Source organism: Leucoraja erinacea, chromosome 6 (genome assembly GCF_028641065.1).
Source record: "Leucoraja erinacea ecotype New England chromosome 6, Leri_hhj_1, whole genome shotgun sequence".
Taxonomy (NCBI): domain Eukaryota; kingdom Metazoa; phylum Chordata; class Chondrichthyes; order Rajiformes; family Rajidae; genus Leucoraja; species Leucoraja erinaceus.
Window position 1 is genome coordinate 55,483,069 of NC_073382.1, and position 24,157 is coordinate 55,507,225.

Consider the following 24,157-nt stretch of genomic DNA (forward strand, 5'->3'; position numbering starts at 1 on the left):
CAGGTAGAGCTGCTGCCTCACAGGGCCAGAGACCCAGGTTCGATCCTGACATCGGATGTTGTCAGTGCGGAGTGTGCCTGTTCTCCCTCTGACCGCGTGGGTTTTTTCCTGATGCTTTGGTTTCCTTCCACATTTCAAAGACGTGCGGGTTTATAGGTTAATTAGCCAATGTAAATTGCCCCTAGAGTTTAGGGAGTGGACTTGTTATACCTGTATTGCCAAAGCATAAAACATGACATACATATTTGGAATGCATAAGTATAAATACAAGTATACAGTGCATGGATAGATATGTCCCTGTACATAAACTTGCAATAGGCCGATAGCCTCTCTCTCTCTCTCTCTCTCTCTCTTTTTTTTTTTCCTGGCAACTTAAATAATCATCCCCCCCCCTATCTACATCTTGCCCTCCTGACATTTTGGACAGTGCCACTTCAATTCAGGTGAGGAACTGGGCTCCAGGGCAGGGTCAATCTCATCTCTCCATTTTGGAGCCTGGAAAGGCTTTTTTCCCTGCAACCCCACAAATTATTATTTAGTTTCGAGATTCAGCGCAGAAACAGGCCCTTCCATCCACCGAGTGAGTCTGTGTCACTCAGCGACCCCCAGCACTATCCTGCCCACTAGGGACAATTTACAATCTTTTCCAAAGCCAGTTAACTTACAAACCTGTAGGTCTTACAAATCTCTGGAACTCTCTGCCACAGAAGATAGTTGAGGCCAGTTCATTGGCTATATTTAAGAAGGAGTTAGATGTGGCCCTTGTGGCTAAAGGGATCAGGGGGTATGGAGAGAATGCAGGTACAGGATACCGAGTTGGATGATCAGCCATTATCATGTTGAAGGGCCGAATGGCCTACTCCTGTACCTATTTTCTATGTCTTTGGAGTGTGGGAAGAAAGCAGAGCACCGGGATAAAATCCATGTGGTCACAGGGAGAATATACAGTACAAACTCCGTACAGACAGCACCCGTAGTCAGGATTGAACCTGGGCCTCTGGCGCTGTAAGGCAGCAACTACACTGCTGTGCCACCGTGGCACCCTAGTCTCAAATGGTTAAAACATTCACCCCTCTCTCTGATATCTAGCCACAAACCTTCCTATTCCCCATGTCTCTGGATCACTCAGCTTGGGCGGGAGTCCAAATTCTGACTGGATCTGGGTTTTTTTTTTACGAGACCTTTGTTTGCCTCCATTGCGATCCCTGCTGGGTTCAATACCCAGCCGTTAAAACGTCAGCCGGAATGAATGAATGAATCGGGAATGGATTGGAAAACATCCGATTCCAAACTGTTCGTAGGTTGGAATCTGTAGTATGATGTCTCGCAGCTTACTGACAGAAACCTTTCATCTCTGTTATTCAAGATGTAACAAAGCAGACCCTCTTATGATTGATTAGCAGCCATGGTATTCTCCCCTTCCCCCTACCAATTAGGCAGCTTTTAATGGAGTAACTATTAACATGAAGGACTGGATCCTTATTTCCATAGCAACCATGATAGAAATGTATTTGTATATGGAATGCCACACAGCGCCTTGTTTCACAGCTTTGGTAATGACAGTTATGGTTCATACATCAACATGTAATCTAAAAATAAGTATTGGTTATTTGATTGAAGGTAGGGTTATAAACTGTTTCACAGTTTCATGCAATAAAAGTATTGAATAAGCTCAGCAGTGTTCAAAGCTATTTTATTATGTTGGTATGGTCTTTATTAAACCAATATTTGTACAAAATTTAAACAAGACCTGAAGATGGGTCTCAACCCGACACGTCACCCATTCCTTCTCTCCAGAAATGCTGCCTGTCCCGCTGAGTTACTCCAACATTTTGTGTCTATCTTTGGACAATAGGAAGTGCAGATACTGGAAGTGCTGGAGTAATCCAGCGGGTCAGCCAGCATCTCTGGAAGACCTACATAGGTGACATTTTGGGTCGGGACCTTCTTCTGACTGAGGAAGAGTGCCGACCTGAAAGGTTGCCCATCCATATCCTCCAGCAATGCTTTGTGTGGAAAAAGTTACTCCTCAAGGTTCACTCAATTCTTTTCCACCACCCCCTGTGAGAGGTGCCCTGGAATTTCCCCTACACTGGGCAAGAGACTCTGTGCATCTACCCGATATATTCCGCTCATGATTATTCTCTTTCTTTGCAGCCAGCCATTTCTTCACTACCAGCTCCCTTGACCTAGTTTCCCGCACAAGTTTATGCACCGAACACCTGTTAAAGAATTCTCTGCCATGGTCTTGCTATCTATATGATCTTGCTATCTATGTGACTTCTGCAAGGGTAGCGTGTAAGTCTGGTTCTTCCTGGTACTACTGCACAAGATGTAATTTGAAAAATTTCAATGCGTTCATCAATTTGAATTTTGGAGGCAGTCCTTCCTCCATTTTGCATGAGAGATGAGGCTTCCAGATAACATCTGACTGCTATCCATTGGAATTAGAATATTTGTCTATGTGTAGCATCTAATCCATTACATAGTGCTGCATACATGAAAACATTTAATTATTTAAGATGTATTTCGAAAAGGATTAAATTGATGTTAACTTGACGAAGCCACTGTCGTCATTTAATTCAGATCAAATACACAGTGAAGGATTTTTTTAAATCCCAAACCCCCGAGGGCCTCTACCTGCTTTGGTCTCGCTCCCAATGCAGCTCTGTTGTGGAATTTGCAGCTTGTCAGGTAGGCTCCATGGAATTGGATTTAACGTGCAGCCTTTCAGACTAAACAATTCATTAGTATTAGAAAAGAGACACAAAGTGCTGGAGTAACTAAGCGAGTCAGGCAGCATGATGATGAGTCAGGCAGCATCCCTGGAGACCATGGATAGGTGACGTTTTGTGTTGGGATCTTTCTTTAAAGGGCGGCACGGTGGCGCAGCAGTAGAGATGTTGCCTGACAGTGCCAGGGACCCGGGTTCGAACCTGACTACGAAGGCTATCTGTGCAGAGATTGTACGTTCTCCCCGTGATCGTGTGGGTTTTCTCCCCGGAGCTTTGGTTCCTCCCACATTCCAAAGATTCTGGTCCACCATAATTGAAAAACTTGTCACTATGACCCAGAACTGCCAGAGCTGGACTTGTAACTTGCCTAACTTCCTTGGCATGCTCTACAATGGCAGAGTCATTGACGAAAGGACATTGAACAGTGCAAGGTCTCGCTACCTGATGCACAACACATCGGCCTATTGTTTGCTGATGCTGCCCTATCCAGGTTTGATCCTGACCTCGGGTGCTGTCTATGTGGAGTTTGCACGTTCTTCCTATGACTGCATGGGTTTCCACTGGGTCCTCCGGTTTCCTTCCACATCCCAAAGACGTGCAAATTTGTACGTTAATTGGCCTCTGTAAACTGCCCCCTAGCTTGTAGGGAATGGGATAACATAGAACTAGTATGAACAGGTGATCTATGGTCAATGTGGACTCGGAGGGCCGAGGTGTCTGTTCCCACGCTGTATCTCTAACCTAAACCACTTACCATGCCTTGAGTGTGTTTAATTGTCATTTGGAAGTATTCTTTGAATAAGTTTGAAAAGAAGATGTTGATTATCACAGATGAATAATTGTTGATGATTAAGAAAATTAATGTCATTTACTTCTTAAAGGCTGGAGGAGCTCTGGTCCAAATGTGACATTTCTAAAATAATTATTGAAAACTCTCAGGCTGTGATCATATTTTGTGGTGGCGGTCCTTGATCACTAATTCCATACATATTTATTTAAATATTGTAAGAGTGTTGACCATGTTTTTGAAAACCACATTTGCAATTTAAGTTGTAAGTTTATAGGAGCAGAAACATAGAAAATAGGTGCAGGAGGCCATTCGGCCCTTCGAGCCAGCACCGCCATTCATTGTGATCATGGCTGATCGTCCCCTATCAATAACCCGTGCCTGCCTTCTCCCCATATCCCTTGACTCCACTAGCCCCCAGAGCTCTATCTAACTCTCTCTTAAATCCATCCAGTGACCCTCTGTAAATCCTCCATTGCCCTCTGTGGCAGGGAATTCCATAAATTCACAACTCTGGGTGAAAAAGTTTTTTTCTCACCTCAGTCTTAAATCACCTCCCCTTTATTCTAAGACTGTGGCCCCTGGTTCTGGACTCGTCCCACATTGGGAACATTTTTCCTGCATCTTCTCCAATTTCTCCCTCCTTCCCCTCCCTTGCCCAGCTCTCCCACAGCCCACTGTCTCCGCCTCTTCCTTTCTTCTTCCCGCCCCCCCCCACCCCTATCAGTCTGAAGAAGGGTCTCGACCCGAAACGTCACCCATTCCATCGCTCCATAGACGCTGCCTCACCCACTGAGTTTCCCCAGCTTTTTGTCTTCCTTCGATTTTTCCAGCATCTGCAATTCTTTTTTAAACATCTTCGTCGAAAAATAATTTGATGTAATTTTGAATAAATTAGAAAAACTGATCGTTCTTAATCCTCCGAGACAGAAGTGACGAAGTTTCTCCTCGATCGTAAAGACCCTAACAAAGCTGCTACTCTTGTATGTTTTGATGTTTACCTTTTTCCCCAAAAAGAGTCAAATTCATGAACACATTTAAGAGTGGCGGTTTTGTTGTTCGTTTGCACCAGCTTCGCGTTTTCACCCCACGAGGAGCCAGGAATGGTCTGCTTCCTTTATCATTGGTACTTTTTTGCATATCTTTCCTTCATTGTTCTTTATCTCTCTACATCACCGTCTATATCTCTTGTTTCCCTTTCCCCTGACTAGTCTGAAGAAGGGACTCGACCTGAAACGTCACCCATTCCTTCTCTCCAGAGATGCTGCCTGTCTTGCTGAGTTACTCCAGCTTTTTGTGTCTATCTAATCTTCAATGATCAATCTGATAAACCTAGTTTGCATTGCTCAAGTATACAATTCCATAATTATAGAGGCTGAAATTGTACATAGTACTCCAGGCATGGCCTTACCAATGGTCTATGTAGTTGCAGCAAGACTCTTTAAGCCTGCACTCCAATTACATGTGCAATAAAGACCAAGGTACTATTTTGCTTTATCATCTATTCCAGTATGTACTTGTTAACTTTGTGTTTAATATATATGGGGAAACAGATCACTCTCAAAAGCAACATGTCACCGTGAAGAGAAATATTTTGTAGGTTCTTTCTGCCTAGCAAACATCTGCACATTATATCCTCTTATGGAGTCATACAGTGTGGAAACAGACCCTTCAGCACAACCTGTCCAACTTGCTTGACCCACTAAGTTCCTCCAGCACTTTTTGTCTTTTCTTAGCAAATGGGACTAGCAAATGGGGCATCTTGGTCAGCATGGACAAGTTGGATGAAAGGGCCTGTTTCCATGCTGTACAACTCCACAAAATGGTACAAATGACCTGAGGGACATTTATGATCATGTGCTATTCCTTATGGACCAACTTGCCCTGTCTACACTAATCCCAGCAGCCTGTATTTTGGCCCATATCCCATTAACCCTGCCCTATCTACGCAACTGTCCAAATGTTTCTCAAACATTGAGATAGTACACGTCTCAACTACCTCCTCCAGCAGCTCGTTCGTTTCATACACCCATAAGCCTTTGTATACAAAAAAAAAAAACCCCTCGGGTTCCTAGTAAATCTAGATTGTAAATGTTGCTGCATTACCATCCAGCAGCAGCTTTTTAATAACAGCCTGTCAGCTGAAAGCTCACTGTTTTCTGTCCATTTGCCAATCTTCGGTGACTGATGTTATCCCCGTTTAATTGTGTGCAGCAGCTTATTGGCTTTAAGTTTGAGACTTTTAGCTTCTGAGTTAAATATGTCATTTCCTACATCAATGTAAAATACCTTTTTATATGAAGCTCCCTCCTCCCTAGTGGACCTCTAAATTTTAGATTACTAAATAATCTTGTCTCATTGCACAAAATAACATTATAAACAGTCTGTTCCCCGGATGGCTCCATATCAGATTGCCAAAGGAAATTGTTTCAAATGCATTCCAGGAACATGTCCTCTAAACTACTTTTATCAAATTGAATTCATCCACTCTCTTAGAAAAGACTGAAGCCTTTCGGTGACCATTGTGGTGTACAATTTTGGTCGCCCAATTATAGGAAGGATGTCAACAAATTAGAGAGAGTACAGAGGAGATTTACTAGAATGTTGCCTGGGTTTCAACAACTAAGTTACAGAGAAAGGTTGAACAAGTTAGGTCTTTATTCTTTGGAGCACAGAAAGTTAAGGAGGGACTTGATAGAGGTCTTTAAAATGATGAGAGGGATAGGCAGAGTTGACGTGGATAAGCTTTTTCCCTTTGAGAATAGGGAAGATTCAAACAAGAGGACATGACTTCAGAATTAAGGGACAGAAGTTTAGGGGTAATATGAGGGGGAACTTCTTTACTCAGAGAGTGGTAGCGGTGTGGAATGAGCTTCCAGTGGAAGTGGTGGAGGCAGGTTCATTGGTATCATTTAAAAATAAATTGGATAGGCATATGGATGAGAAGGGAATGGAGGGTTATGGTATGAGTGCAGGCAGATGGGACTAAGGGGGAAAAAAAGTTGTTCGGCACGGACTTGTAGGGCCGAGATGGCCTGTTTCCGTGCTGTAATTGTTGTATGGTTATATGGTTATTGTGCATTTACCTTGAAACAGTTGTTTAAGAAGGAACTGCAGATGCTGGAAAATCGAAGTCAGACAAAAATGCTGGAGAAACTCAGCGGGTGAGGCAGCATCTTCCCCCCCCGCCCCCTGCCCCCCACACACATCAGTCTGAAGAAGGGTTTCGACCCGAAAAGTTGCCTATTTCCTTAACTCCATAGATGCTGCCTCACCTGCTGAGTTTCTCCAGCATGTTTGTCTACTTTGAAACAGTGTCATCCTGATTAATAATTTGTGCAACAGTAACTTCTGGAAGAGGAACTTTCAGTTATTCCTACAAGAACCTTTTGTCCCTTTACCTCAAATCTTCCCCATTCTGATTTCTCCCTTCAATAACGATTATAGCAAATTTAGGGGATATAACAATTACTTTCATGACTTGTATGAATAGACTGCACAACTTTATGTAATTATCGACGGAACCTGCATATTATTCAGCTCTCCCATTTAATGGTAAATTTAATGGTAAAACACAACTTTGGAGAATGTCCAGGAAGGAATTGCAGATGCTGGTTTACAGCGGGTCAGGCAGCATCCCTGAAGAAAAGGTGACGTTTCGGGTCGAGCTTCTTCAGAGAATTTTCATCTGGAAGGAATAACCCAATGCAGTTATTTGACCGACCACTTTATAGTTCACTTTATACCAACCTGATCTCCCGGTGGCTCAGCACTTCAACTCCCCCTCCCATTCCGAATCTGACCTTTCTGTCCTGGGCCTCCTCCATGGCCAGAGTGAGGCCCACCGTAAATTGGAAGAGCAGCACCGCATATTTCACTTTGGTAGTTTACACACCAGTGGTATGAACATTGGCTTCTCCAATTTCAGGTAGTCCCTGCTTTCTCCTTCTTCCCCCTCCCCTTCCCAGCTCTCCCACAGCCCACTGTCACCGCCTCTTCCTTTCTTCTTTGCCCCCCAACCCCACATCAGTCTGAAGACGTCGCCTATTCCTTTCACTCCATAGATGCTGCCTCACCCGCTGAGTTTCTCCAGCATTTTTGTCTGCCTTCAATTTTCCAGCATCTGCCATTCCTTCTTAAACTTTATAGTTCATGATTATGTCTCTGGGTTTACCCCAAGAAAGAGGATCTTATTCTGTGTAATCCCTATAATTCATTCAGTCAAGGTCATGCTCAATCAGTACTGACAGTTAAAAGTAAACAGAAAATCTAAGTGTAAAGTGTTAAACATATTAGCCATAATCTGCCACTGCTTTGACCTTTTGACCTTTAAAACAATGATGTTTCTTGTAAAAGCTGAGCAAGGACTGACATTGTATAAACCAACATTAAGCGGAGACATTGGCCTAGGATATTGGTTTGAACAAGTGTCCCAACCCGAAATGTCATCTCTCCATGTTCTCCATAGATGCTGCCTGACCCGCTGAGTTACTCCAGCACTCTGTCTTTATGTGAATAGTCTTGCGATTTTAAAACTCCCATTGCTTCTTGATTTTCCTTCTGCCCTAAAGAAAATTAATATTTGAGTTACATACATGTATGTACATATTAAACCCTTTCTCCATCTCGAGAATGCGAGGCCAATTATGACGTCGAGTTCTTCACCCGACTGTGATTAGCTGAATTAGCAGCACAATCTTAGAAACTCAGGCAGCATCTCTGGAGAAAAGGAATATTTTGTGTCCATCTTCGGTGTAAACCAGCATCTGCAGTTTCTTCCTACACAAACTTTCTTAATAGTTTAATAGTCTGGATAAACAGGGTCTGATTAGGAACAGTCAACATGGATTTGTGCCTGGAAGGTCATGTTTGACTAATCTTCTTGAATTTTTTGAAGAGGTTACTAGAGAAATTGATGAGGGTAAAGCGGTGGATGTTGTCTATATGGACTTCAGTAAGGCCTTTGACAAGGTTCCTCATGGAAGGTTGGTTAAGAAGGTTCAATTGTTCGGTATTAATGGTGGAGTAGCAAGATGGATTCAACAGTGGCTGAATAGGAGATGCCAGAGAGTAATGGTGGATGGCTGTTTGTCAGGTTTGAGGCCGGTGACTAGTGGGGTGCCTCAGGGATCGGAGTTGGGTCCACTGTTGTTTGCCATGTACATCAATGATCTGGATGATGGTGTGGTAAATTGGATTAGTAAGTATGCAGACGATACTAAGATAGGTGGTGTTGTGGACAATTAAGTAGATTTTCAAAGTCTACAGAGAGATTTAGGCCATTTGGAAGAGTGGGCTGAAAGATGGCAGATGGAGTTTAATGCTGATAAGTGTGAGGTGCTACATCTTGGCAGGACAAATCAAAATAGGATGTACATGGTAAATGGTAGCAAATTGAGGAATGCAGTTGAACAGAGGGATCTAGGAATAACTGTGCATAGTTCCCTGAAGGTGGAATCTCATGTAGATAGGGTGGTAAAGAAAGCTTTTGGTGCTGGCCTTTATAAATCAGAGCATTGAGTATAGAAGTTGGGATGTAATGTTAAAATTGTACAAGGCATTGGTGAGGCCAATTCTGGAGTATGGTGTACAATTTTGGTCGCCTAATTATAGGAAGGATGTCAATAAAATAGAGAGAGTACAGAGGAGATTTACTAGAATGTTGCCTGGGTTTCAACAACTAAGTTACAGAGAAAGGTTGAATAAGTTAGGTCTTTATTCTCTGGAGCGCAGTAGGTTAAGGAGGGACTTGATAGAGGTCTTTAAAATGATAAGAGGGATAGACAGAGTTGATGTGGACCAGCTTTTTCCATTGAGAGTAGGGAAGATTCAAACAAGAGGACATGACTTCAGAATTAAGGGACAGAAGTTTAGGGGTAACACGAGGGGGAACTTCTTTACTCAGAGAGTGGTAGCTGTGTGGAAGTGCTGGAGGCAGGTTCGATTTTATCATTTAAAAATAAATTGGATAGGTATATGGACGGGAAAGGAATGGAGGGTTATGGTCTGAGTGTAAGTAGATGGGACTAGGGGAGAATAAGTGTTCGGCACGGACTTGAAGGGCGGAGATGGCCTGTTTCCCTGCTGTAATTGTTATATGGTTATATGGTTTGATTTTTGCACCATAAAATAGAATTAGCTATCTGCCATTGCATGGACTTTGTATTTATCCACATTGATCCCTCTTGGATGTTGTAAACAGAGTGAAGACTCGTTGAAATGAATAAGGTCAGAGGATAATTGGAACCATACGCATAAATGTAATTCAGTCCCTTTTTTAGAAGTCATGCAATCTGTTCTTGGTTCTATATTTGCATTATGAATATTTATAATGGCAATTCCCTACCTGAATATTGTCAAGCTTTAATTAATGCCCATCTGCTGTTCGAGACGTGGCAGCTTTTCCGGAGGTGGGTGTAATTTCAACATGACAAGTTTGTACTGGCACCTTCCTTTAAAATCACGGACATGTGAATTTATAATGAACAAAGCTGACAGGAAGGACACGCAAACTGGAGGCTTTTTTGTCATTTAACTCCAGTGGCCTGTGTTCTGTCAAATTGTGTAGAGCGAGTCAAGTCCAAACACGATCAATAGGTCGACTTGGATTCAAGGCTGGGAAGCTTGTGATGAATGAGGTTAGGGAGGGAAGGTTAAATAAAAAGGGAATGATGACGTGGATTGTTAGGTCTCAGTTGTGGCAAATCTGCCACAGTTAGAGTCTGAGGAGCGTGGGGAAGATAATGGGCGGTGAGAGATTGAAGGAGAGAGGAACAGCAGTAGCTAAAGCAGAGGGGAAACAGATTTAGGTGAGTGAAAACCTTTGTGGAAAATTGGAAGGAAGGCTTAGGAGAAGAATGCTAGGTGATTGGGGTGAGGGAGCAGAGTCCATCGGTTGCTATTACCATTAAATTTGAGAAGGGTTGGGCTGCACTGTTCAACTTGCGGGTGGCACAGTGGTGCAGCAGTAGAGCTGCTGTCTCGCAGCAACAGAGAGCTGGGTTCGATCCTGACTATAGGTGCTGTGTGCATATAGTTTGTATGCAAAGGACAAAATGGAGGAATTCACGGCACAGAGTGAGGGAAAACATTTGTAGCAAAGCAAAATATGAGGAAAAGCAAAACGATATAAGGAAAGATGAGGGGAAGGTGAAAGGCAGGAATAAGGGTGGCACAGTGGTGTAATTGGTAGAGTTGCTGCCTCACAGCACTGGAGATTCGGGTTCGATCCTGACCTCGGGTACTGTTTGTGTGGAGTCTGCACGTTCTCCCTGTGAACACATGGGTTTTCTCCGGGTGCTCCGGTTTCCTCCCACTTTCCAAGGATGTGTAAGTTTGTAGGTTAATGGCTTCTGTAAATTGTCCCTAGAGCGTAGAATGCAGAAGTGGAATAAAATAGAGCTCGTGTTCGATAGTCGGAGTGAACAGAGTGAACCGAAGGGCCCGTTTCTACGCTGTATCTCTAAACTAAATTAAACGTGACAAGATGCTCTAAAGTTTGGCAAAAACGGGGCAAGCAAGGAGCAGTCAAGGGATGGGGAGAAGGTGAAAGCAACTGAGGAGAAGAGAGAGAGAGAGAAGTGGTTGATAAGAGGTGGAGAAGGAAAGTATTGCAGAGGAAGGTGGGGGAGGAAGGAGGGAGAAGAAAACAGGGGAGAGAAGGAAAAAGAGGAAAATAGGAAAAGTAGGGCATTCTAACAACAGGATCAGAAGAGATAGTGGTAAAAAGCATGGTGGAATTTAGAAATGAATCCCACTGCAGTTCTAATTCAGTTTTACACAATTGGGAAATTAAATATCCAGCTATGCATATCTTTTATGGTTGAAAGTCACACAGAGGGAACCATGCTGGTAAGTCATGTGTCTAAGAACAAAATCATCTTTGCATGAACCAAAAGTACTTTGTCCTCTCACGCTGGGGAAATCTACCTTTTGTATGAAAAACTGAAAATTAATAGCTCGACATCACTGAGTTCTGTAGTGCTCCTGTTCTGTCTGCTAGAGCTGTCATGAAAATACCTGAATGCAACTGATTAGTCACTTTGCAAATCAATGTTCAAAAGTGAAAAGAAACGTTACATTTATATAGCACTTTTATCGTAGAGAAACACAAAATCTTTTGGATGAGAATCTCAACTTTCCCGTCAGATCAAAGTGCTTCCATGATGTCAGTCATACAGCATGGAAACTTGCCAATGCGGACCCAGTTGCCCAATCTACACTAGTCCTACATGCCCATTTTGGCCCATATCCTCCTAAAGCTTTCCCATCAACGTCCTTGTCCAAATGTATTTTAAGAGAGAGAGAAATGGTGGCTAAATGGAATATTTTGTGCTGTATTCCCAAATCGTATGATCTACGTTGAGCCAACAAAGATAATTGGAGGGCGGACGTGCTTGTGAGTGGGGCGGGCTGTGGTGGAGCGATGTGTGAGGGCCCAGTGGGCATGTTAAAGCAGGCGATATTGGGATTGTCAGTGTAAAGCTTGGGTTCCTAGGAGGGTGAGGATGAGGTGAGCATTTGCAGACCGACTCACTTCCTGTTACAATCGTAACTCAGCCGATCCGACAAATAACGCTCGAAGGCCTTTCCCTGAAGAAGGACAGTGCTAAACCAACCATCCAACAGCATCACTGGTAATTTTTCTGAAACTGTACTTTAGTTTCAGAAAACATTATTCCCTTTATCCGGCATCTCTCTACTATGGATGGCTTGATTGTGACCCAAAACATCACCCATTCCTTCTCTCCAGAGATGCTGCCTGTCCCGCTCAGTTACTCCAGCTGTTTGTGTCTATCTTCAGTTTAAACCAGCATCTGCAGTTCCTTCTTACACATATAGCCTGCCAGTGACTGGTTCGCACGCAACAAAAGCTTTTCACTGTACCTTGGTACACATGACAATAAACAAAAGTAAACTGTAGAGATCTTCATATGTCTCACAGGTTTTCTCAGATAGTCATACAATGGCTTTCAAATTCATATTTGGGTTGGCCCTTCCCCTCTCCAGTTGCTCTGCTGCTGTGCTTATCAACATTGAGATCACCAACACAGAACAATGCATGGTATGCACCTGTGATCAACACTCGTTTACTTTAAATTATAAAGCAGCACCAACTCCAAAACTTTTATCGGTTTTCAAGTCTTTTATTTTTTTGCTATTTTGTACTTCAAAATCAGCAGGCAGGGCTTAGCATTTCTATATGAATAAACCATTTTTAATAGTCTGAATTTTTGCAGTGAACGGTATCTTTTGCAAAGGAACATAGAAAAGTACATCCCATGAACAGTTTCTTTAGCCCACAATGCCTGTGCTGAACTTGACGTGTGCTAAACTAATCTCTGCCTACGACATGATCCATTCCCTGCATATCCATGTGCTTATCTCAAAGCAACTTAAGCACCACTGTTGTATCCAAAGATCTTATAGCAGAGCCTGCTCTAAGATCTTTGGTTGTATCTACCTCCAGCATTGCCCCCGGCAGTATGTTCCAGGCACTCGACTCTGCATAAAACTTGCCTCGCAAATCTCCCGTAAATTTTGCCCCTTTTACCTTAAAATGATGTCCTCTAGTTTTTGACATGCTACACCCTGGGGGAAAAAGGTTCTGACTGTGCCCCTCTATCTATGCCTTACATAATTTTATATACTTCTATCAGGTCTTCTCTTAGTTTCCGATGCTCCAGAGAAAACAATCCAAGTTGTACAACACTCATCCCTGGAACACCTGGATAATGTCAGACTCCTACTTATAGACTACACCCCTGCCTTTAACACCGTTATGCCATTCAAGTATATCACCAAACTCAGGGGACTTGAGGTCAGCACTCATCTCTGCAACTGGATCCTTGACTTCTTGACTAACAGACCCCAATCAGTAAGGATAGGGGACAGATTGTCCTCTATGATAATCCTCAAGACGGGCGTTCCGCAAGGATGCATTCTCAACCCCCTTTACTCCTTGTCGACCCAGGATTGTGCAGCCATGTACAAATCTAATTGAATTTACAAATTCGCAGACAACACCAACATTGTAGGCCAGATATCAAATAATGATGAGACTGAAGGTACACAAAAATGCTGGAGAAACTCAGCGGCTGCAGCAGCATCTATGGAGCGAAGGAAGTAGGCAACGTTTCGGGCCGAAAGGTTGCCGATTTCCTTCGCTCCATAGATGCTGCTGCATCCGCTGAGTTTCTCCAGCATTTTTGTGTACCTTTGATTTTCCAGCATCTGCAGTTCCTTCTTGAACACAATGATGAGACCGAGATTGAGAACCTGGTGTTGGGACAACAACTTTTCTCTGTTGGGACAACAACTTTTCTCTCAATGTCAGAAAGACAAAGGAGATAGTGATCGACTTCAGGAAGTGAAGCGGTGCACATGCCCCAGTTTGCATTGATGGCACCAAAGTAGAGATAGTTGAAAACGTCAAATTCCTAGGAGTAAATATCACCAACAACTTCTCCTGAACCACCCATATTGAAACAATGGCCAAGAAAGCACACCAACACCTCTACCTCCTTGGAAGGCACAGGAAGTTCAGCATCCAGTCACATCCTGGATAGTGATCGATTGACTAGGTAGGCGGAGGAATGGTTGATGGAATTTAATACAGAGAAGTGTGAGGTGTTGCATTTTGGGGCGTCAAACAAGGGCAGGACTACACAGTAAATGGTAGGCCTCTGGGTAGTGTTGTCCAGAGGGATCTAGGAGTACAGGGTGCATGGTTCCTTGAAGGTCAAGTCGCAGCGAGATTTGGTCAAAAAGGCTGTTGGCACTTTGGCCTTCATCAGTCAGAGCATTGAGTATAGTAGTTGGGAGGTCATGTTGCAGTTGTATAAGACGTTGGTGAGACCGCATTTAGAATATTGTGTTCAGTTCTGGGCAGCATGTCATATTCCAGGGTAGTTATCAGGTAACTGAACCATCCTACACAAGTAGAGAGCAGTCCTGAACTACTATCTACCACATTGGAGGCACTTGGACTATCTTTGATCAGACTTTACTGGCTTCATCTTGCACTAAACATTATTCCCTTTATCATGTATCTGTATCTGTACACTGTGGCACCATTGTAATCATGTATTGTATTTCCGCCGACTTGTTAGCACATAACAAAAGCTTTTCACAATACTTCAGTACACTTGCAAATTAAACTAAACCTCTCCTTAGAGCTAAGACAATCTGATTCAGAAAGCATTCTGGTAAATTTATTCTTCATCCTCTAGAGCAGGGGCCTCCAAATATTTCAGCATGTTATATATTATATAATAAGCCTCCACCTGCACCTCGTCCTTCACCCATTTTCTATGTTTCTATATATTTGGCACATTTGTGCGGGTCGTATGTTCACACACACACCCTCCCTCACACTCTCTCACACTCTCTCACACACTCTCACACACACTCACACACTCACACACACACTCACACACCCATCCACTCACTCACTCACTCACTGAGGCCACCGCTGCTGCTGTCGCTGATCTTCACTGTCTCCCGGGGGCCATCGATGCTGCTGCCACCGAGCCGTATCTCTACTCCAGCCCCCCACGGGCCTCCACCAGTGACACCGCCGACTCTCGCCTCTCCACCGGCCACCAGCGGTCCAGAGCCGTCACCTCACCAGGCCCACACCCTCCACCATGCAGACATAATGTGGTGTGACTCTGCTGGGTCCTAGTGCTCCTCCCCTCCTACAGGGAACCTCAGTAGTGGTGGGTCTTCCCCGAGCACACACCTGTTAGTTAAAATTCCCCGCTGTTTATTTTGTCTTTCTTTTTTTACAGAGATGCCGGAGCTGCTCCAGTGAGCTCCGGCAGCACTGCACCGCTGGGTATTAGTCACGTACAACTAACGGTAACCTGTCAGCAGCTGCACACAAACCCTCAACTTGATAGCCTACGGAAAACTGACGCGTAAGTTCCCGCGCTATCACAGAACCCCGAAACAGACCGCCGCACAGAACGTGTTAAGAGCTTGCTTCGGGCCATGGTTTGTAGACCCCCTGCTCCAGAGCCTCCACATCCTTCCTGTAACGGGACGACCAGAACAGCACGCAAAACTCCAAATGCAACCCAACCAGTATCTTTTAAAGCTGTGTCCGTCCGAATGCTTTGACCAACGTAGGCAAGCATACCATACGCCTTCTTTATCACTCTATCTACTTGTGTTGCCAATTTCATGAGCATTATTTCATGAGCCGGTTAGTTTGTTTAAAATGTTTAGTTCAGTTTCGAGATACAGTGTGAAATTAGGCTCTTTGGCCCACCGAGTCCACCCCACCGACCAGCAATCATCCCATACACTAGTTCTATCCGAACATTCGGGTCAACTTACAGAAGCCAATTAACCTACAAACCTGCAAGTGTTTGGCATGTGGAGCACTGAAAGGAGAATGGGATCAAATCATCTTTGCGGGTGCAGCAACTATGAGTTGTAAAACTCCAGGGTTAAAATAAAATATTTAATAGTATTTGGGGGAAACATTAATTGAAATGGGTCCATTGAGTTTACCTTCGTAAAGAAATAATTGCAGATTCAATGTGCCTGAAGCAGTGCAAAATCTGCACAACCACCAAGATTGTAATGTAACAAATTTGTGAGTTTAAATCCTACAACAGAACATTGTCAAATAAAATTCAATACTGTGATCTTGTAACTTTGGGGGGCTTATTTTAGAATCATTACCAGTGATACTGTTGGATGGTCGGTTTAGCACTTCTGTCATTCAGAGAAAGACTTTCTAATTTTACTCTGATCTGCATTTGATAACGGCTTATTACCATATGGTTGTCTTTCAGTGCTGGCAGTCAATGTCACTGATGTTTCGAGAATGAATATCAAACATTTATAAAGGTTTTGTTTGGGTATTTAGAGATACAGCGGGGAAACGGGCCCTTCGGCCCACCAAGTCCACGTCAACCAGTGATCACCAGTGCACTAGTTCTACTAGGGGCAATTTACAGAAGCCAATTAACCTACAAACCTGCACGTTCTTGGAGTGTGGGAGGAGACTGGAGCACCTGGAAAAACCTGTGCAGCCACAGGGAGAACTTGCAAACTCTGTACAGAGAGCACCCGTAGTCAGGATCGAACTGGGGTTTCTACCGCTGTAAGGCAGCAACTCTACCACTGTGCCACTGTGACTACCAAGCCACTTTATCCTGTTTTACGGCTTTACATGATGCCATTGTAAGTGCTTTTATTGCTGCAATTTTTTTTTAAGTGGGAGGGAGTGAAGGTAAAAGGAGACAGATTCACTGTCATTTCCTGTCTAATACTCTGCCCTGAATTAGGGAGACATGGTGGTGCAGCTTCCCTACAGCGCCTGGGACCTGGGTTCGATCTTGACCATGGGTGCTCTCTGAACGGTGTCTGTACATTCTTCCTGTGACCGCGTGGGTTTTCTCTGGGTACTCTGGTTTCCTCCCACCCTCCAAAGAAGTAGGATAATTGGCTTTGGTAAAATTGTAAATAGTCCCTAGTGTGTTGGATAGTGCTGGTGTTGGATCACTGGTGAGCTAAATCTGCCAACTTAACATTTTGAAATTGATTATCAAGCAGAGTGCAATAAAACTGTACGGATCATGTACTAAATTATTCACACAAGGGGATAACATGGAATATGGAAAATGGAAGCGCACATATCTGGCTTGCCTTTTAAAAATGGACATCGTACATAGATGGAGTCCCATTTGGAAACATTCCCTTTAAACATGACCATTTTATATAAATATCAGGTCTGTGCAGCTGCTCTGTGTATGTAAATGAAGCACTCATCATAGTCAATATTTTTTATGAGTGTAGCATTGATCATCATAAAGTAATACAGTCATACTTTTATTGATTTCTTATTTGCCCCAATCACATTCGATTGTATTCCGGGGGCTCTGGTTTCTAAGATGCTAATGATACCAACACAGAGCCAAGGCTATGGGCACAAGCTTCCAAATGTTCTGATTGTAAGTACAGATGATCCTCCTGTTATGGCTGCTCAAGTTCTTCCCATAGAATTCACAAATCACTACCAAGAAATTTGAAACATGGAATAAAATTAGTTCTCGTGGAACATGTGTGGGGAAAATAACTCAATAAATCAATGTAAAATGTATTTTTCTTCAACCTGAGTTTCATGATCACCTTTCCTATTTTCTCTTCCCACTTCTCAATTCTGCTATCTTTTGTAATGATCTGCTTGTTTGTTTATTTTACTTTTATTTTATCCGATCCTCTGCTATTTGTGAAAACTTTTTTGCCTTTATTTAGTTTCCTGCCCTGTTGTATTTGCTTTTTTCCCGTCCCCTTATTGTGAGAGTATTCAAGCGTGAACTGTTCGGAAGCAGAGTTAGCCTAAACATAAATAGACCACCATTGGAAATAAACCTTTTTTCACTTGCGTACTGGGGGACAGCACAGTCTGTTTCAGTAGATTGCAGAAGGACGTGTAGTCGGTTGAATAGCAGGAAATGACAGCAGCGGTCAGCTGTCTCCGAATAGACTGGAGGTACATGGGTCCAGTGACAGTCCAGAGATTGAATCAATGAGCCTCTACCTCTCAATTTCCTGGCTGCACGGATGGAGTTTTAACCTTAACATCAGGGAAGAGAGATCGCCACATTTCTAGGGTTTCCTGTACAGTCAGAAATATTTCAGCCGGGGGAATAATCACTATTTCTGAGTAATGGCTGGGAAGCAGAATCTGCGTCCCCCTGCTACACATTGTGACTAATGCAGCTGTTTCTCTTTTTTATTCTCCCAGCTTTCCCTTTATTCCAACTTTCTCCAGCAATGCTTTGCAGCTTTTTCGGAGGAGGTGCTGCAGCCATGGAGCCCGACTGGGAGGAGGTTGTTCCCTCTTGCTTCTTCTGGACTCTTCATTGTTCCTGAAATGTAGGAGATGATAACTAGTCGGGATTCAAACCCTCCTCCACCATTGACTGAGGAGCCTTCTCTCGACTCGTCTTCCGAAGCTGAAGTGACTTCATCTCATAAAAAATAACCCTTGGTGGTTTAAGATGTAGGTGAATCATCTGTGAAGAAATGAATAAAGAAATGCTTTAACTAAAAGATACTGTAGATGTTATTAGAATGAAGCTGTTTGGTTTCCACCTGTGGGATGAAGCACTAGGATTAAAAGGTAAATAAAGATATGGCAAAGGCAATAAACTAATTGTAGTTACAAAATTGCAGATGCCGGTTAATTCACAATAAGACACAAAGTGCTGGAGTAACTCAGCCTGTCTGGCAGCATCTCTGAAGAACATAGGTAGGTGACGTATCAAGTCAAAATGTTAGCTAAACAAGAGTCTTGATCCAAAATGTCCCCTGTCCATGTTCTCCAGAGATGCTGCATGACCTGCTGAGTTACTGCAGCACTTTGTGTCCTTTTGGCTCTGAACTAATTGTTGGGAAAAGGAATTGACAAGGAATGTTTAAATATAAATGAACACAGAAAGAAGATTTTGGGACAGATTTAAATAAAGGAGGACATTTATAGCCAGGAATACAATAAATTGGATTGTAGAAGCATGATTAAAAATAAAGCGAGAACAATTTATATTATTAATGGAATAAACCACTTGCATGCAATGTGCACTGTATTTCTTAAATAAAACAGTAGAACTGGAGGCAGTAATGGGTTACAGTGAGAAGACGAGAGAACAAAGATTACTGAGAAGATGTTAATGTTTTAAATATAAAGCAAATACTGCAACCTATATATTTCGAAACATGGAAAGTGGGAAGAAATATTTATTAAAGATAACAATGACATTGAGAATAATTCTGATGAGACAAAAGTAGAAACTGTTGACAGACCAGTCCTCTCTGCCTCAGAGGGCGGTGGAGGCAGGTTCTCTGGGTGCTTTCAAGAGAGAGCTAGATAGGGCTCTTAAAAATAGCGGAGTCAGGGGATATGGGGAGAAGGCAGGAACGGGGTACTGATTGAGGATGATCAGCCATGATCACATTGAATGGCGGTGCTGGCTCGAAGGTCCGAATGGCCTACTCCTGCACCTATTGTCTATTGTCTATCAATAAAAGAAAAAGATTAATTATAATTGTCCTATAATCAAGTAAACTTAATTGTCATATGCACAAGTATGGTAAGATATAGGTACAAAGAAAACCTTTCAGCTGTATCTCAGGCGCGTAGGTACTGTTCCTCTAATTTGCATGTGGCCTCACCCTGACACTGGAGTAGGCCCAGGACAGAAAGGTCAGAATGGGAAGGGAAGTTAAAATGGTTGGCAACCAGGTGATCATGTAGGCCAAGGCGTTCTGAGCGTAGGTGTTCAACGAAATGATCGCCCAGTCTATGCTTGCTCGTGCCTATGTATAAGTAACCACAACAAGAACAACAGATATAGCAAATAAGGTTGGAGGAGGAGGAGGAAATGAACCTCTGCTTCACCTGAAAGTCCCTGGAAGGAGTTGAGGGAGGAGGTTTAGGGACAGGTGTTGCATCTTCTGTTGTTGTAGGGGAAAGTACCTAGGGAGGGGGTGGTTTGGGTGGGAAGGGATGAATTAACCAGGGAGTTGCGGAGAGAACGGTCTCTGCGGAAACCAGAGGAGACAATAGAATCTTGCTTGAAATATTGTTTACCATCCCAATCACTATATATTCAAAAAGGATATGGGAGACTTGAGCATGAAATACTTAAATGGATAATGCAGAAAATAGGGAATTAACCAGGGAATTAAAAGGTGGGTGGTTATACATTGGAAACTAAATTTGCTTACATGTACAGAGTGTTGTTGTTCATTTGCATGGAAGAGCAACACTAGAAGCCATCAAAATAATCACTTTTAAAGCACTTGGAACCGTGCAGCACAGGAACAGGCCATTCTACCCACGATGTTCTTCCCACATGATGCCAAATTATATTAATCCCGTCTCTGTCCGCACATGATTCATATCCTTCCATTCCATACATAACCATGTCTGCCTATCTAGTTTAGTTTAGTTTAAACTATCTAAAATCATCTTAAATGCCATTATCACATCTACCTGCGCCACCAACCCTAACAGTGTGTTCCAGGCACTGACTGTTCCCTATAAAAGTAAATCATCGTTCCTACCAATCTTCTTTAATCATTTCCCTCTCTTGCCTCAAAGCTGTGCCCTCTAGCATTTTACAGTTTCAACCTTTGGGGGGGGGGGGGGGGAATGATTTTGACTATCTATTCCAGTTATGCCTCTCATGATGTTTTCTCGATCCTTCTATCGGATATCCCATCAGTCTCAAGGTGTTCCAGAGAAAGCAATCAGAGTTTCTCCAACCACCTTATAGCTAAATCCCTGTAATCCAGGCAGTATTCTTGTAAACCGCTGTTACACCCTCTACCCTCTCCAAAGTCTCTTCATCATTCCTGTAATGCAATGACCATGTCTGCATGTAACACTTTAAATGCAGCGGGACCTAAGTCTTATAAAGCTGCAACATAACTTCCTGATTCTTATACTCAATGCCCCGATCGATAAAGGCAGGCATGCCCTCTGCTGCCTTTAGCCACTCTGTACCCGTGTTGCTATTTTCAGGGTGCTATTACCTTGAACTCTAAGCTATGTATTGCTGATTATCTTATTCAGATGTAAGAAGGTTTCTGATTTGGGCACAATTTGCCTGTTTTTCATGAGTTCTATTTTTCTTGCTCTCTTTTTGACCAGTGAAGAAGATTTTAAGGTAATTTAACATCATTCAGTCATTTCCACATGATTTAGTAATAGCGTTTCTGTCTCCGAATCACGTGTCTAAAGGTTCATGAATCATTCTTGAGATTTGAGCAGAGATTTGTCTCTAAACACTTCCTGCTGAGAGGGTGCTAGGTCATAAGGTCAGAAGGAATAGGAGTAGAATTAGGCCCTTTGCTCCATCAAGTCTACTCCGTCATTCCATCATGGCTGATCTATCTCTCCCTCCTAACCCCATTCTCCTGCCTTCTCCCCATTACCTCTGACACCTGTACTAATCAAAAACTGCACTGTCAGATTTTATTTTTGGATGACATCAATTCCATGCTTTGAAAAAAATCTCAGCTAATCAATCATTGATAAATAACTCGTTCTGCATATTTACATCCAAAAGTGCTCCGGATGAGAAGATATTCGTCTTCCTTCTCGCAAAGATATTAATGATGCCTTTTAACATGAATAATCTTAGATCTTAATATTGGCAAACTCTAAAGACTAATCATGGAATTCATACATTATTACACTGTGATATCATTACCACCTTTCATGTGTATTGGCAATTTGACTGAAGACTTGGCATCCTGAAACTGGTGTGGTAATGCCCCTTTAATAGAGCAGCTGTGTGAAAGATTTACTCTTTAAAATAGAATAAGATAAATTTGACCTGCTTACAATTTACTTTTGTTGCTACAATGTATAGGTTTTAATCCAATCTGTTATTTTATATCACTTTTTTTTTAGCTGGCTTTTTAACACGCCATCTGTGCTGAATCCAAGAGGAGTTTGGTGCAGTTTGGACAATGAAAGCCAAGGCCAAGCAATGGAAGCACTTAGTGCTGATTGGGATACTGACATGGGCCCTCGCTGTCTTGCTGCTGTTTACATATTTCACAGACTTCAGAAGCAATGAGCGTCCAGCCAGCTCTTTCGCTAACTCTGAGACACGAAGTCTCTACCCCATCCAGGAAAAACTGCGGGCCATTATGGGAGCATTCCCAAATCCAAAGGTCTCAGCGAGTCGCAGAGAAAGCAGTCTTTCCTTTGAAGATGACGAAGATTCTGTACGTTCATTGCGTTTAGATTATCTGAATGACCCCAGACTAGAATGGACCCAGGATGACAGTGGCGAGCTTCAAGTGGGGAAAAGTGTGAAGAGAGGGCAGGTCAATGGAAACAGGGCAGTGGATCAGATGGCTAATGTTGTCATGAAAGATGGCAAAGTCTTTGAGGAAGGAATTATTCAAGATGCAAAGTCTAGGCCTCGTGAAACAGTGATTCAGTATAAGGAGCGATCGAGTTACTCTCTCGACCCGTTACTCGAAAATCTAGATTCCTTGGACCTGGAGGACTTGGAGTTTTCAAAATCCAGTTCAATGCTTGTGAAACTGTGGAGAGGAAATATTTCATCGGCGATGCTGAATCCTCGTTTAAAAAAAGCGATGAGGGACTATATGAATGCAAACAGACACGGCGTCCACTATCAAAAGAAAAGGGAGGCTGAGACGATGATTGGGGAAGACCTCCTGTGTGAACTGAAAAACAAAGTCAATCTGAGGACCATCGATGGGAAAGAGGCTCCGTTTTCTACATCTGGATGGAAAAAACACATTCCTAAAATTCCTCTGAGCAAGATCCGGAGCAACCCTCAAGCCTTCAGGAATTGTGCAGTTGTTGCATCTGCTGGTGCAATATTGAACTCCTCCCTTGGAGAAGAAATAGGTAAGACCATAATTGTTGTCTTTTTTAGACCCACGTTGTCTTTTTTTAGACCCACTTCTTGTTACTGACTGGGACTTTTTGTTGGGCTAACAATGGCTTGCATGTGTAAAGAGAAATTTTGGGGGGAAATATTTTTTACACTGGCTGCTAACTGACCTACAGTGTTGATTGGAAGATGAGCATGTTCTTAGTCCAATGTGGAAAATCTGTAGTTGGGGCAAGGACTGGAACATTTAGTAAGCAAGGCGCACTTTCAGTCAATAAAAAGACAAAAGTGAAATTTGTTTAATATTCTTAAATCAACTCTGAACTTAAAACTGTAAAAGCAGTTAGCAACCAAATAATCGACAGTTAACTGATTGTATAGGGAACCCATCACACAGGGAATTGGAAACAGAGGATTTAGTCCATGGTTAATGGAAGGGAGGTTTTCTTTTAAATTAAACAAATTATTTTCAAATAAATCAGGTAGATTAGTTTGCATTAAACTTTAATCATTTTGATATGGACTTTCATATGAATAAAGACTGGATAGACTCGGCTTGTACACGCTAGAATTTAGAAGATTGAGGGGAGATCTTATAGAAACATACAAAATTCTTAAGGGGTTGGACAGGCTAGATGCAGGAATATTATTCCCGATGTTGGGGAAGTCCAGAACAAGGGGACACAGTTTAAGGATAAGAGGGAAGTATTTTAGGACCGAGATGAGAAAATCATTTTTTACACAGAGAGTGGTGAATCTGTGGAATTCTCTGCCACAGAAGGTAGTTGAGGCCAGTTCATTGGCTAGATTTAAGAGGGAGTTGGATGTGGCCCTTGTGGCTAAAGGGATCAGGGGGTATGGAGAGAAGGCAGGTATGGGATATTGATTTGGATGATCAGCCATGATCCTATTGAATGGCGGTGCAGGCTTGAAGGGCCGAATGGCCTACTCATGCACCTATTTTCTATGTTTCTATGGTTGAGTTCTGTTCGCACATTCTGGTTTTATTTTAGATTTCCAGCAATTGCAGTTTTAGTTCTCGTTGTCCTCGACTAAATCCTTGGATTGCTTCAGGCTTGGTCAGTGGCCAGGTACAGGAGGCTGCCACAGCTGCAGGTAAGGGTTAGAAGATGTGCAATACTGCAGGATCCAAGGGCTGTGGTGCCAGAACACCTTCCTTGTGTCACATTTCGGCTGCTTCATCCCAATGGCAAAGAATACGAATTTCTTGC

The 24,157-nt window shown here is 42.8% G+C and overlaps 1 protein-coding gene across 5 annotated transcripts in view; it reads left to right on the forward strand.

The window, feature by feature from the left end:
• The window catches only part of LOC129698164 (beta-galactoside alpha-2,6-sialyltransferase 2-like), a 73,066-nt gene that overhangs the window by 9,769 nt on the left and 39,140 nt on the right, over positions 1–24,157 (forward strand). For 2 of the 5 annotated variants that reach the window (XR_008723628.1, XM_055637101.1), the window contains exons 2-4: positions 15,315–15,443; positions 18,287–18,664; positions 21,962–22,939. Coding sequence is in view for 4 of the 5 variants with exons in the window: in XM_055637101.1 (XP_055493076.1) it covers positions 22,021–22,939 (919 nt within the window). In the remaining variant the exon portion in view is untranslated. Of the gene's footprint in view, positions 1–15,314; positions 15,444–16,402; positions 16,720–18,286; positions 18,665–21,961; positions 22,940–24,157 lie in introns of all 5 variants that reach the window. The other 3 variants (XM_055637104.1, XM_055637102.1, XM_055637103.1) reach the window with 3 other exon arrangements.